This window comes from Thermobia domestica, chromosome 12, assembly GCF_964235325.1.
Source record: "Thermobia domestica chromosome 12, izTheDome1.hap1.1, whole genome shotgun sequence".
Classification (NCBI taxonomy): Eukaryota; Metazoa; Arthropoda; class Insecta; order Zygentoma; family Lepismatidae; genus Thermobia; species Thermobia domestica.
Window position 1 is genome coordinate 7,712,234 of NC_137465.1, and position 15,852 is coordinate 7,728,085.

Here is a 15,852-nt window from a genome sequence, read left to right on the forward strand (position 1 = left end):
CATACTGTTGCCAAGAGTGTCGTTAACATTGGTCTTGCATTATATTGCAAAGGATTACTAGTTTCAATAAATGTTAGAGTGTAAAAGTGTATTGATCTCTTTAAAAAAAAATCAATGTTTTGGACTAGTATTGTTAAATTGTGTTTTTAACTGATACCACATACCTTTGAAGTCAGGTATCAACCATTCTGATACTTCTTGAAATCTTAGCTATCGACACCGATATTATTGATTTGACGATCCATGTCTACCATTAGATATGGATATATACCATTGATGGATTTGCCAAACAGACTTTATCACTGCCCACACTTCAGTTTTCCACAAACATCCATCAGTATTGCAAGCATCCATATCTGCATTGGCCATTGCTAATGCTGATCAGATGCGTTAATATCAGCAAAATGGTCCTTCCGTGGTACCTGGTATGAGCCGCATTATGAAAATTGACAAGTAGTTAGAATTATAGTACCTCCTTTAACACAAGTATATGTTTGCTCACATTTTTGTTTCCTTCTTGTCTGACGTGGTACTTAAGAAATTAGTCATGTCCTTTGTAGTGTTTTAGCAAATGGCATTCACATGTTTATTAAATACTCATGCTTCTTGTGAGTCATTTTAAGGTTTGTACTCAGTTGCAGGAAGAAGCAGATAGGTTGCTTCTTGACTTAACAACGCCAATATCGTTTGGAAACAGTTCTTGGTGTGAAGGAAGGAAATCAACATTCAATGCAATAGAGAGAGATAGATTAGAAGAAACTCCTGGAACATCCGCAGATTTACGAGAGGAACACCAGCAGGAAGAAAACAGACAAAATACTTCTGACATTCAGTCTCTTCCTTCCAATTCCAGTTCAACTTCTTGCACTCACTCAGTGGAAGGCGAAAAGCAAATCAGGCACAGCGAATCAGAGGGAAATCATGTAAGTTTTGGTTTAATGGAATAAATGTCTACAGGTTTTAATCATGAATGTTTATGGGACTGAATAAAGCAATCATCGCTCAAGGGAAATACATCAATATGGCTTTGTGAATGTAACATTTTTAAAATTGTTTGCATGCCTCTTCTGTGTGAACGTGGATTTATGTCCAAATGACAATTTTCCGTACATGTTAGGTTGTATATTGTATTTATCAATCCATGTTCCTTCTTGATACAAAGAAATCATAAATGGGATCTTATAAGTTTATAAGTAAAGTACAACACATTTTGGTAGCATGTGTATAATGTGAATTTTAAAGATTTGGGAGAAGGATTTCACATTCATTTTTATAATTGAGATCATAAAGGAAAGGGTATTACAGTTTCTTAAGCAAATTTTTAAAATTGCACTCATTTCGATAACCAGACATTTTATCCTTACCCCATTCTGTATACAGCTGGAATTTGCAAGTAGTTACACTGTTACTTCATGCCACTAGCCAGGTTTCAAAGCCAAGCGTGCTTCGTCGTCAGCTGAATCCATGAAATACTACAACAGGTGGATTTCATAAGGTTTACACGAACTACAGTATAGTTTTTTCTCACGTTTACAAATACGTTGAGCACCTAGATAAAATACAAAACATATTGTTATAGCTACTTGGTTGAGATTGTGAACATGAGAGAAAAGTAGAAAACGTAGTTGCTGTAACACTGAAATGAAAATCTGTGTAGTGAAATCCACCAGCGTCGATCCACCTGTGGATGAAGCATGCTTGGCTGAAAATCTGCGTTGTTGAGTGAACAAGCGAACTACTTAGAAATTCCAGATGTATATATGAGGGTTGAGAGTTCTATATGTAATAGCTATACGAAATGGTCTTTTTACTTCAACAGTTTGGGACCAATTTACTACAGAATTTTGTTTTCGTTTATGATAATTTAATCTAAACATAAAAAATCTACAGTAATTTTCTGTGAAACCTCGTTTACTATAAATGAAATAAACATTTGGTAAAGAATCGGGGTAAAAGTACATATCTTTTTTTATTTTCAGATACACTCTCTTGCTGCTATTTAAGAAATGTTTTGTCGAATCCCTTCTTGTATTGTACTATTAATGTGGGATAATGGAACATACAGGGACTTTTTCCTGTGGACAAACTCTCCCCAAAAGACCCTGATTGTGATTTTGCGTTTCTGATTAGTCACTCTGATATTATAATCAGATATTCATGCTCATGTTTTCCCTATGTACATTCTCTTCAGTTCAGGTAATTTTAGGTAACACTTCAAGTTGGAGGACTCGTGTAAGAAACCTTAAGGGAAATTATACCTTGTTTTTACTGATAATTCATTTTCATTCTCTACATTTGCACTACATTTATATTTCATTAAAAGTTTTGAAGGTTCACTTTACAATGTAAGAGGAAAATGCAAACTACAGTGAAATAAAAAGATAAAAATAATACGCTTATGAATCAGAAAATGTGAGGTCAGTGTATACTTTCTCAAATCTTGCTGTGATTAGGTTTTCAAATGGAGATGCAAGCCATGAAATATATTTGTTTTCGTTTTCTTTCATTAGGGACTTCATGGATATCCTTGTTCATAATGCTTTCGTTGCTTGCAGGTGCTTACTATATTGCAATGCACACTGGATGGAAAAGCCATTCTTGCTAAAGGAGAAAAGAACAATGGTTTACTAGATAATGCTTCAAGGTGTAATTTAGCACGACTTATAGTAAAGCATGAGTTAGAAGAAAATCCGACACGGCTAATAACACGAGGTGAATTTACACGCTGGGCACATGAAATAGCAACCATTTTTGGGAAAGAATCACCATCTGTGTATTACGCAGCTTACATTGGAGCCACGAACTACCAAACAAAACGCAATGCTTCTGGGAAGTTGTATGAGGCCTACATTTCAAGAAGAAGAGTTCTAAGAAAGAGAGGAGATATTCCAAGTAGAAGGTCCTCTTCTGCATCACCTACATCTTCACTAGGTGACGACACAGACATTGTTGAAGAACCCATTCCAGACCCAGTAATAGATGAGAAGTTACAGTGGCTCAGAACGTCACTAGATCCCTGGCATGTTGTGTGCGATAATTGGAGAGCAACAGCAGAAGCTAGATTGAAAGCCCTGGAACAGCCTGGGACGGTTGGTGCTTACCTTGACTTGTACCCTGTTTTGAAAACACCACAAGGTTATACATTGGTAAGTGCACTGTTACTGTACTATTGCAAAGTATTTAACAACTGAGTGAGGTGTCTCATTTTTCACAAAACACGTGTTCATTTCAATTCAACGCTGTCCTCATTAAAACATATAGGTCGAATAATGAGGTGGGGAAAAACATGTAAGATTTACATGTGTACAGACCACTATCACAAGGAAACAGCTCCACCCATAATTGCGCTCAGGCACAGTTTTAAGCTGTGAGAGCTAGATTTAGTTAAAGTTTTTGCATCAAAATTTTGACTGTTAATAGCTATATACATTATGTTAATTGTATTTTATATTCTATTTCTCTCCCTTCCATACTACAGTTTTATATCATGTATTCTGCTAGAGAAAGGTACGATGTGGTCTTGATTTGATACGTAGATTTTACTTTCCTTGACCACTACTTTCATCTTATTATATTTGGTTGTTTGTGAATATGTAAAATTGCTGAATTGTAACATTGTGTAAAAAATGCGAGTTTTGTAATTTATTTTCTTCATTCTCTTTCCAATTTGGTAACTTGAACCACTTGAAAGTGAGGAATTAAAAAAAAGACACATAGAAATAATTAACTATGTCTGTAGATTAAAATTGAAGTCTCCTTGCACTTGCTTGCTGGTGCTGTGAAATTTTGTCTTTTATTTTTTATTTTATTTATTTATTTTTCTTAAGAACCATGGCAAAAGGTTAATATGTTTTTAGTGGATGTGAACTTGATTGGTTTTAGTCATTGTGAACTTAGAATGGCCTACATGAGCTTTGCACAACTTGAATGTTGATCGTAGCAATCTTCCAGAAAAGGGTTCCAGTATATTACCAAAATATTGAAGAAAAATAGAAACTTAAGCAGGTAATTTTAATGTACAGAAATGGTTAATTTTTTTAAGAAAAAAGTTTGCCCGTTTCCTGTTATGTTTGACACATCGGTTGCTTATCTTTTAATGCGTTAATTACTATTATGAAAAATGAATAGGAAAACTTGATGTTTCATTCCTGTAGGAACATTACTGAGAAATTTTACACTTGTTTCATATTTAAGATTTCATCGTGATACCTCACTACTAATAATGTTGCTCTTTTTGCAGCTGTTGGAGGACTACTCCTTCCTTTACCCTGGTACTGAAGACAATTTGTTTAACAGAATTGTTCTGCTTCAAGACAAAATTCTGCATTTGTTGGAGTTGAAAAGAAATTTGAAAGAAATACATTCTCTTTCAGCACCGTACATCTGTGCTATTCATGGTAAGTACAGTGCTTCAAGCACTATTTATTTTTGTAATACAGTCAAACCTAGGGTGATCAGGCGTACTGATTTTCGCAGTACAGTATTATTTTTCAAATAGCTTTCCTGTGTGTTCCAAAGACATCTAGAAAATTGAGATTTGTCCTTTTTTTAAAAGTCCTGATTAAATTTATTTGCAATACTTTAATGTTTCATTCTTTATTCACAACATATCGAATCACAGGCACTTTTTTTCTGAATGATAAACTTTTTTTTCAACACTGCTCAAAAAATTATTGTTAGGAAAATAAAACAATCGACAAACCATTGTTTTGTAATGCAGTTGGTTTTACTGAGAAAGTCTTGTTGAGATGTCGGTAAGGCAGGATTGGTCACTTATTTCAAGTCACAGCAGTGACGCCAATCAATTTAACTGGAGTTTCCTCGTGCCAGTCTTTTTCTGTCATGTCTTAAAATAATCCCAGACTCTGAAAATCAATTTTAAAAAGTAAGTTTTTAGCCCTAAACGAAGTTTCACTATACGTTCATAAAAATAAACTACAAGCGCATGTATTAATTATGTGTCTAATTAATTATAATGCAAATGATATTATTTGATTATAGTACAAATAAATTTGATTCATCTATTTGCGACTTGCAGTGTGAAGTATTTGCGCTTCTTTCAGTAGTATTACTTGTCTAAATACATTGTTGTGAATAGGCAGAGAGAAAATTCTTTATAGTTCAATCGTGACCTTTTTTTATTGTTTTTGTTGATACTCCATTAAATTGTTTGAAATTCTTTCAAAAATCTTGTATTTCGACATGAAAGTATTTGGAGATGTGTTGATTTCTTAAAAATGAATGATTGCCTTGAGGTTAACGTGAAATGAAACAAAGAGATACGTATTGTCGATGCACAGGCTATCATTTATTATTATGCTTCTGTCCTACTTTTCACTTGTCAGAATCTGGTCACCCTAGTCAAACCCATTTAAAACATCATTGGAGGGGACCAGAGGGAAAGGAGCAGTTTCAAAAGTGCCCAATTTTCCCGTTTTCGGTGCACCCATACACTTTGGTGTGGGAAGAGGTCGTGGTCTAAGACCTTCACATATAAACACTGGTGGGCATAGCTCAGTGAAACATGACCAAAAATGGGTCAACAATACAATGAAAATGCCCATAAGACGTGCATATTTTTGACATATATTTTGTATATTGCCCAAAAGAAGGGGCGTGCTCCGTTGAAGGTTGATGGAAGTGAGACTACACGTTGAACTCTACAAGCACTATGAGTTTCATCACACTCGAGCCTGCGGAACAGAGAAACAAATCGGGTCAAAGTCATATGCTCAGAGTGGCTTTATATGAATCAAACACCTTACGTTGTTCGTGCGCATATCCACTCAAGGCGCAGTAATCGGTTAAAGTACTGCATTTTCGTTTTATGCGATCTTGGTCGGGTGGGGACGATTGCATTATAGGATAGTTTTGTCAATGTGCAAATGAAACATGGAGAGTTGGATGTTGTGCCCATGTCATGCTCATTATTTGGTACTTAGGAATGGGCAAAGAAATGTAGCACGTCCGAAGACATCCACAAGAAGACGAATCTATGCTCTTGAGCGATATCGATGAACCATTCGTCAGAGGATGAGGAAATCGGCAATTAAACCCTTTTGCATACTTATGTACAAGTACTTTTGTATAATACGTCGTACATAATAATCACCTCAACTGCCTGAGCGGTACTGGGAGTAAGGAAAACCTTGTACTACAGCTCCGGTAATGAATAAATCATTTTGTACCTTTCAATAGCACGTGTTACTCTAGTGCAATGATCATTTTGTTTCTTCGAACAATGTTTTTTTTAAAGATATGGTGTAGAATGTGCGAAATCCTAACTAGCATTCGCTTCCACTTATTTCATCTATAAGAAGACCATTCAGCGGAAATACGACACATGGCTACGGCATTCTCTTGCGAGAGGTTTGCCTCATATCAAGCCAGTCTGAGCATTGGAAATGGTACGTCCCTTGAATTTGACCCGATTTGTTTCTCTGTTCCGCACACTCGAGTGCGATGAAATTCATGGTGCTTGTCGAGTTCAATGTGTAATCTCATTTGCATAAAACCTAACGGAGCGCGCCCCCTCTTTTGAGCGATATACAAAAAAATATGTCAATCAAATGCGCGCCTTTCACTCTTAGTTATGGCCACCATTATTTATATGTGAAGGTCTTAGGCCACGATTTCTTCTCACATCAAATTGTATGTGCGCAACGCAAACGGGAAAATTAGGCAATTTTGGAACAGTTCCTCTGATACTCTATTAAGCGGATGTTATTTATGAACAGCAAAATCAAACATTTTCTTTTGCTTGATTTTAGTTGTACACATCATGAAACGTGTTTCTACGAAGTTTCAGCTAAATTGAAAATTATGAATTTGCCGAAAATCGCATTTTAAGTTCAAAGTTTACAGTATTGCAAGACATAGAGTATAAACTATTATATAGACGTTTGAGAGAAAACAAAAGTATTGAGCTTAATCGGTAGATAGTAAGCGTCCCTCACACCGGGAAGTGCCACATAATGATATTGACATGTTTTTGGTTTTAAAAGTAGTGCGTAATTGGCCTTTATTTTTGTTTACGCACTGCAACTTCTTGTAGGAAGTCTTGAATGGAAGAGAACTTAGTCCACAAATCTGATTACATAGACATATCATTGGCACTGTTGAAAAAAGTTTTAAAACATCTACAGCTTGTAAAGTGTGTAAAACTGAAGTTACTACCGAGTCAGCATCCTCTCCATCTTATTTAATTGCTTTCGTATAACAGTGAATTAAGTTTTCATTTATGTGCCACAGATAGTACATAATAATGACCTCACTTATATGGAGACCTGTCATGTAATTCACCATTTACTGATTTCAGATAAGGACATTTCACCTGACGTGAAGACAAATGTTGCTCTGATTTGTCTGCCACTGTTGCTACCTGTGGTACCCATCAAGAGGAACTGTAAGAGGACAACATGGCGCCCATCAAAATTGGAAATACGTGATGGATTCATCACACACATTACATCTGACAGTCACCTGCAGAACACAATTCAACAGAGGAAAGAAAAACTACAAAAACTGGGGGCTACATTTCAGCCTTTGGTTGTTCTTGTGGGTGAGGACATAACGTCAGTTACATGCTCCTATGTCGTCGTCGAGAACACTTTGTACAAATTCAATTCATTACAAAGCGCTGTTGACACATGTTTCAAAATCTTTCATGCTACTAGTGCTAGGTATCCTGAGGAGTCAGAAAGTGTCTGGTTGTTAATGCAAAGGGGATTTTATGGTATTAAAACAGTTCATGATAGAATGACTCAAGGTGTTCGGTGTCTCATGTCTGATTTAGGCATAAGTGAACCACAATAAAGATACATAATGTTTACCTGTTTTGCATGTAAAAAGAATTTCAATCGTCCATCTGATATTCAATATCATACAAGAAATGTGTGCAAAAATATGGCAAGAGGTACCATGTTTCCTTGTACATATGAGGGTTGTTACAGGTATTTTTCATATAATAGATCACTGCAAAGACACATATCCAATGTACATAAAAATAAAAAGCAATGTAGTAATAGGAGTAGTAGTGTACTGTTAGCAGACAGTGATGTAACTGTATTGCAGTCACGTGGTAATTTGTCACAGCCTGTTGTAGAGAAAAGTAGTCAAGTTGTCACAAACGATACAGTACAAAATGTAGTGGAGGATCATATGAGTAAATTCATTTCTAAACTGTATGCACATCCAACTTTTAGCCGTTCACATGTACAAGTTGTGGTTGATGGAATGAAATCCTTATTTAGTCACAATGTGAAGAGATCTTTACAAGCAATGGTTTTAGAGCACGCAGGTGTAGAAGAGTTGCCTGGTAAGTTTCAATTAGCTCTTGAAGAAGTTCTCTCAATAGAACCTCTAAACGGGTTTGAAACGGATTACAAGCGTTTACAATATTTTGAGGTTTTAGGCACATACATTAGTCCACAGGAAGTTTTAATTGGGGAACGCATGGAAAGAAGACACACGGCTTGTGGTAGCAACATAGAATCTGTTCCTTGTACTATGCAAATGATTCCATTGCGAGTATTATTACAAAAACTTTTCAGTAAGGACTCATTTATACGTGAAACATTGAACTACTTGCAATATTTGAATAACTGTGAAGACAATGGCAGTCCTCTTTTGAACATAATTCATGGTTCTGTATGGAAGAACATGCAGCCTTCACAAGAATACTCAAGACATACATTAGTAGTACCTGTTATTATTTTCTTTGATGATGTTGAAATTGGGAACGCACTGGGGTCACATGCTGGAATTCATAAATTAGGTGCTATATATCTTTCACTTCCACTTCTGCCCCCTTACTATGTGTCACAGTTGAAGAATATTTTCCTTGTATCTTTATTTCATTCAGCTGACAGAACAAAATTTGGAAATGCAGTTACGCTTCAAAAGGTAATAGATGAACTGAATTTCCTAAGAAAAACTGGCGTACAGGTATCAACAAGCTGTTTTAAAGGTGTTGTAAAATTCATTGTTCCTGCTATAACTGGTGACAATTTAGGGTTGAACAGTATTCTGGGTTTTGTTTCAAATTTTGTTGGTAATCACTGTTGCAGGATATGCAATGCAAATAAGAACGAATTACAAAAATTAACCACAGAGGTTCCCACTTTGCTCAGGAGTGTTCTGACATATGAAGATCAGTTGCAGGTAAATGATGTATCTAAGACTGGCATAAAGGAGAAATGTGTGTGGTTAAACCTTGAAGGGTTTGACCTGTTTAACAATGTTGCTGTCGACATAATGCATGATTGGTTTGAAGGTTGCTGTCGTTATGTAATGTCATTCATTGTCAATTATTTGGTACAAGAAAGTAAAGCAATTACCATTGAGACTTTGCAAATGAACCTTGCTAACTTTAATTATGGTCCAGATTCCAATTCAAAACCTACAAACTGTATTCAGATTGATGGGGGGAACATAAACATAAAGACGTCAGCTCACGAAATGCTTATTTTGGTGAGGTACTTTGGCCTATTGGTGGGATATTACGTACCCACTAACAATTATGTTTGGCTGTTGTATATTCAATTACGCAAAATTACAGAAAGACTTCTAAATAACAGGGTTTATGATGATACTGTGATTCAACTACAAACTTTGATAGCAGAGTTCAATGAAATGTACTGTTCATTGACAAAATGTCATTTGAAACCAAAGTTTCATTTCCTCACCCACTACCCTGCAATGATGAAAAAATTTGGACCACTGAACCAAATATGGACCATGAGATTTGAAGCAAGACATAGAATTTCAAAGTTCATGGCTAATGTCTCACACAGCAGGGTAAATGTCTGCAAATCAATTGCAATACGAAATCAATTACTCGTTAATGACTTACTTCTTAATAACAATTTGACACATCACATTTCTCATGGAAAAAAGAGGAGGTTTAACAGTGATACAGCAATAGAGGTTAAGCAGAGGTATGCATTACACTCTGAAGCAGACCTTATGTCTGTTACAAAGGTTAAAGTGAAGGGCCATACCTTTTCTTTGTCTTCTATAATTGCACTTGACATTGATGAATCCAATGGACTTCCTGTTTTTGGTCAAGTAAAAGACATTATAATTCATGATGATGATATAATTTTTTCCTGTGTAGCTTTGGACACGATTGCCTTCTATGAACATGTTTTTGCTTACGAGGTCTGTGTAACAAATAACCATCTGTTTGTAAAGTATGATGAGCTGTTAACACCACTGCCACACACTTACACAGTGATGACTGATGGTGTAAAATACATTACACTTCGATGGCCAATTGATTAGAAAACAGTTTGAAATTGGTGAATCTTGTAAACTGGTTGTTGTGTAAACATAAAAGAAACTCAAAATTTTCAGTGTTATCATTCTGTATACAGTATATACTTATGAATAATTATGTAATGGTGTTACTAAGTAATCATATTTCATACCTGTAATTTATATTATTAAGCATCAATATTTTAATGAAGTCATATCGTCCTTTCCATGGGTTGTCAACTCACACAGAAGATCTTGTCGATGTTAATTAATTTTAAGTGTATTCTATCATCCTTCTTACAAGGTTTCTTACTGTATATCTTTATATACTTACTACTATTTCGAAACTACTAAAAAGTGGCTTTTTTTATTATTTACTTGTGTATAGTTTGCTGATATTTCGCCCTTCATCTGAGAGCATTTTCGAAGCAGGTAATGTTCCATCGATCTTCACATGTTAACCAATTTATAGACTGCAATCCGGTTATCTTCTTTCTTCCCTAAAATATTCACTATATAATTATATGAGCGCAAGAGAGGATGATTCTTAATTAACAAAAGATTGGCTACTTACCATGAATCCTCCCTTGGAATGCCTAAATATTTTTCATACGTTTCGGAACTCGTAGCTGGTTCCTTCCGAACAAGCTGCGAGTTCCGAAACATATGAAAAATATTTAGGTTTTCCAAGGGAGGATTCATGGTAAGTAGCCATTTTTAATTAATATTCACTATGTGGTTTAAATTAATTACAAACATCGTTAAAACTCATTACAATGCTTTTACTTAAACTATACTCTGAATATTATAGCCAAGAAAAAAAAGAGGATCACAGGACTTTAGTATTGGAAATAGGTCAAAATGTAAAGATCGATGGACAATTGCCCTCTTTGAAAATGCTTTCAGGTGAGGGGGGATATATGCACTGCATACACAGGTAAATAATAAAAATGCGACGTTTTAGTAAAATTTATATTAAACCTGTGACTTCTTGGAAGTTCATTGATACAGTGATTTATTTACAAAAAAAAAGAAAGAAAAAAAAACTGCAGTAATGGTTAAAAACTAATAGAAAAATACTGCATGGCTGCTGCTGTAGTGAAACACAATTTATTGTGGCTGAAATTAGTATCAAGTAGGTAGATATGCAGCAACAGTGTCAAGAAGTGGATGACTTGAACTGTTTAAAGTTAACCAACATCGACAAGGTCATCTAAGTGCTTGGATAGCCCATAATAAGGGCAATAGGAGGAACTCAATGATGAAAATGCTTTGTTTCATAACGTCTTGCACTGTCGTCAAGAGAATATATAACCTCAATACAAAGCAACTGTATTCAAAATTAAATATATCTAGTGACTATTATCATTTCAGTGTAAATGTGAGAAAATTGTAGTAGTTTCAGAATGGTGTTTAAGACAAACGTACAGTAGTATTAAAGCAGAATTTAAGACCATACAAGTGTACTGTTGTTCTATGAGAAGATGCCCCAAGGGAAGAGGAGTAAACACCAAATATATATGTATAAGGACTCTTGGTAAAGTATTTTTCTTTGTAAAAGCAGATGTGACATGATAAAATACATGTGAAATAAATAAGCACAAAAAATTTTATTTAAAAAACACCAGTAAATTATATGCTGCACACGTGTTCTTCCATTTACATCGTACAGACACATGGAAACCACTAGCTTATTCAATGTTTATTTGTATTTATGTACAGATTAAATAGACATCCATTTGACATGGTTAGCAACAGAAGTGTTGTGTAGTTTTGGATATTTTATAAATTTAGATTGTTACATATGTTTGATGGATAATGGAAGCTATACTTGTCTACTGCACATATATATGTGTGTGTGTGTGTTTTGCAAATAAAGCAGTGAAGTGACATATAAATTGCTCTCTTAAATTCATATGTATATATCTCCTATTTACATATGGTGAAAAGGCAGTTAACTATAAAGGTAACCAAGAAAGTTCTGTCGCTTTTTTGTGGAGGTCTGTGTTCATTGGCTCTCACACCGTGAGCTGAATGCCAATGGAGATAAAGCGAAGATCAGTTATTGGTGTGGTATATCCAACATACTAGCGGTGTGGTAGTTCAGTTACACCGTGAACTTACATAAGGACAGAGTGAACATGGGTCTTCTACAGAGCGTAATAAGGGCGTGTATGCTGTAACGCTGCTGCAGCGGGACAGAAAATATGCCAGGCCTTTGGTGAGGATGTCATAACTACGCGGAGAGTGCAGCAGTGATTTAACAAGTTAAGGACGGTGACGAAACACTCGAAGATGCACCACGTGCCGGAAGTCCAACACATGTACAAAATGAAGATCTTCAGGCAGCAATTGAGAACAATGGCCAGACATGTGAGGAACTGGGACTACAATTCAGTATGAGTGGAGAAATCATTCGGCAGCTTGGCGGAGAAACCACCTCCATCAGCTTGGGAAGTACTACAAGTTGGGTCGACGGGTCCACATGATTTTACTCCGGACCAGAAGGCAACGCGAGCAAACACCTGTGTTTCTGTGCTGTCTCGTCTGAGGAATGAGCCATTTTTTGGACAGGGTGTTTACATGTGATGAGAAGTGCGTCCTGTACGAAGCTCCACGGTCCTATCATCATTGGTTAGCATCCTGTGAACTGGTTCCAAACAGCTGATTCCAGCACTGCACCAGAAGATTCTTCTGTGTGATTGGGGAACTGCTCGCGGCATCGTGCATCTGGAACTGTTACCAGCTGATCAGAGCATCAATGTAACTGTGTACTGTTAGCAATTGAGGCGTGTTCAAGAAAACCTGAAAACTGTGGAGCCAGCACTTCTAAATCGCAAAGTTTTTCTCCTGTTACAGAACAACGCTAAGCCCCATGTGGCTAGGATGACCCGGAACACGATTTTCCGCCTTGGATGGGAAACACGTGCATCCGACATACTCCCCGAACATGGCACCGTCCCATTATCACCTGTTGTACACGACTGTACAGAAAAGCAGGTACTGATAAGATAAATTTACATTATGTACTGTAACCACTTCAAGATTTTGTGACTATGTTTCATGTAAATATGTGCACTTTTGCCATGGTGAACAATTTCCTTCATGGAAGTAACTCTATATTGTAATACATCCACGTACTTCCTTCTATTCTTCATATGTACATTGCAATATTACATTCCATACCTAACCTAATGTGTACAGGATGGTTCAAAACTTAAATCATCAAACTGTTTAGTAAGCCTCAATGATATCGAATTATTGTGTATGTTATATTGACGCTGGAAATTGACTTTTTTCTTTAAAAAAAAAAAATATATTTACTTTAGCAGTGTCAAGAATTAGCAGTGTGAAGCACAACGCCGAACAACGACATTCGTTACATTTTAGATTTCGAGAAGTACGAGAAAAACTTGCAGAATATTTCAGGAGAACAATGGGGAAAAAAATCAGCAGATAGCGACATTTATCGGAGTAATAGAAGCAAAATAGCGCCAATTAAACGTGCCTGCATGAAAGAACGGGAAGGTTTTCTTGAAAGCACTAAAATGTAACATATACCGTTGTTCGGCTCGGTGCTTCAATTGGTAAAGAGTTTTGAGAAACATTCATGAAAATCGAGTTTTTTTCTACTGGGTAATTAGAAAGAATATTTGTAAGTAGACCAAATCCTGGCCTTTTGACTAGCTACCAGTACTTTAAATAACATTATTAAACATTGTGTGTACCTGACGAAGTTGATTCTACTTGAAGTCATAATTTGCATTGAAATGGTATGTATAATTTGAACTAGGTACATACAATGCTTAATTATGTAATACAAAGCACCGGTTGCTAGTCAAAAGGCCAGAATTTTGTGTACTTACAAATATTCTTTCTAACTGCAGTAAGGAATGTATCGATTTTTACAATGTTTTTCAAAATTACTTTTTTTTAAATTAAACATATTTACTTTGAAGAAAAGGTTACTCTCCGAACTAAATAGTGTCATTAACCTGCACAATATTCAAGACACTATTGATGGTTTCCAAGCAGTTCAATGATTTAAAGGTTTTGAAGCATCCTGCTCACATTAACTTCAGTATGGAAAGCAATGTTGTAACATACGTATAAAGAATAGTAGGAAGTACATGACTACATTACAATACAGAGATATTTCCATGAAATCATTTATTTTTCCACGGTCAGAAGGCACATATTTACATGAAGGTATGTCACAAAGTCCGGAAGTAATTACTTATTGCATGTTATGTAATTTTATTTCATCAGGAGAACCTGGATTTTTTGTCCTGAAAACATGCATTTTGTACGTACTGTAAGTATACATTTCCTAGATGCAATGTTTCCAGCACCAATTTTTATGGCATAAAGTCCGTAGTATACGTATGATTTGCAGGAATTCCTGTTACATGAACTATAGTGGATGTACTAATTATCCAAATGATCAGTAACTAATATAATTTCTTCAAAATGCGTACGTACAATTATTCATTCCGAAGGAGTATATTTCAGTCCTATGTAGTGGAGTTTACATTCTATCAGTACTTTTGTGCAGTAATTACTGCAAGCTTTACTACGCTGCTTGGAGAAATTGTCTTTATACACATGGGAAAAGACATTGCGGGATTGGGTTTTAGTCTTAATTTCATTACTTTCGTCCCTGACTGATTGCAAGCTTTTCATTATACTATGGTAATAAAGTCCATGCATAAGGACAACAATACAGTCAAAGCATGTATTCGTATCCTTTCGTCATGGCATTTTCACAGTAGCGAATGCAGATTTAACTGGACTATACAGTGCTTAAGACTCCACATACAGATTTAAATGCAGTCACGGACGGAGTTTCCACCATTCCTTCATGTGATTTTTCCACGTTTGCCTCGATAAATGTCTAGCAACACCTGGAAATATAACATTCCTGTTTTGTAATTTTTCCATTCCACTTGAGTTTTAACATGACCGGTAATGGTGTCGCTCCATTATTACTGTTATTAACTATGACGTCATATCTTTAATAAGTTCTGACGTCATCATTTTTATCTGGAAAAGTAAGGAGAAAATATACGTAGAACGGACAAGAACAATTAACATTCTCGGTAATGTTGGAAAGTCATTCTTACGAAAGGTCCTAAAAATCACTTGAATTTACGTACTTTTTATCCGTAATTTTTTCTCAGTGTACATATGTGCACCCCCGGGAATGGTACCTTGGCCCGCCCCCTTAAGTTTTAGAAATTGCCAAATTTAAACATTTGGTATCATAGTACTGGACCCTAATATATATTACTACAAAATTTGGGTGGTCCACCTCGTTCCCTTTTAGGGTGCATTTTGTTCCGCTTTAGGAGTGAACCTTGCAATCGTCCCGAGTTTGATTCTTGGAAATGTTGAATTTAACGTCCCCGCGAAAACGGTGAGAGATGATAGGACGAAACATGAACTTACTTGACTGAGGATTGAAGCAGTGACCTCATACAGTAGAGACAAGCGCTGAGCCATCGTACACGTGTGTTGATTACTATGCAATAGTCCCGAGTTTGATTCTTGGTGCTAGTTTCAGGAAATGTTAACGTCCCACTTGAAACGATGATG

The 15,852-nt window shown here is 35.9% G+C and overlaps 2 protein-coding genes across 2 annotated transcripts; both read left to right on the plus strand.

The window, feature by feature from the left end:
- The first annotated feature begins 92 nt into the window (after positions 1 to 92).
- On the plus strand, positions 93 to 7,818 carry LOC145666318 (uncharacterized). The gene is made up of 4 exons (XM_081733419.1): positions 93 to 923; positions 2,556 to 3,146; positions 4,241 to 4,397; positions 7,319 to 7,818. Exons 1-4 carry the CDS (start codon positions 600 to 602, stop codon positions 7,813 to 7,815), a joined length of 1,569 nt encoding a protein of 522 aa, XP_081589545.1. The 5' UTR covers positions 93 to 599; the 3' UTR covers positions 7,816 to 7,818.
- Positions 7,819 to 7,905: 87 nt separating this feature from the next.
- LOC145667140 (uncharacterized) lies at positions 7,906 to 10,284 on the plus strand. Its single transcript, XM_081734881.1, has one exon. The coding sequence runs from the start codon at positions 7,906 to 7,908 to the stop codon at positions 10,282 to 10,284; it is 2,379 nt and encodes a 792-aa protein (XP_081591007.1).
- The last annotated feature ends 5,568 nt before the right edge of the window (positions 10,285 to 15,852 follow it).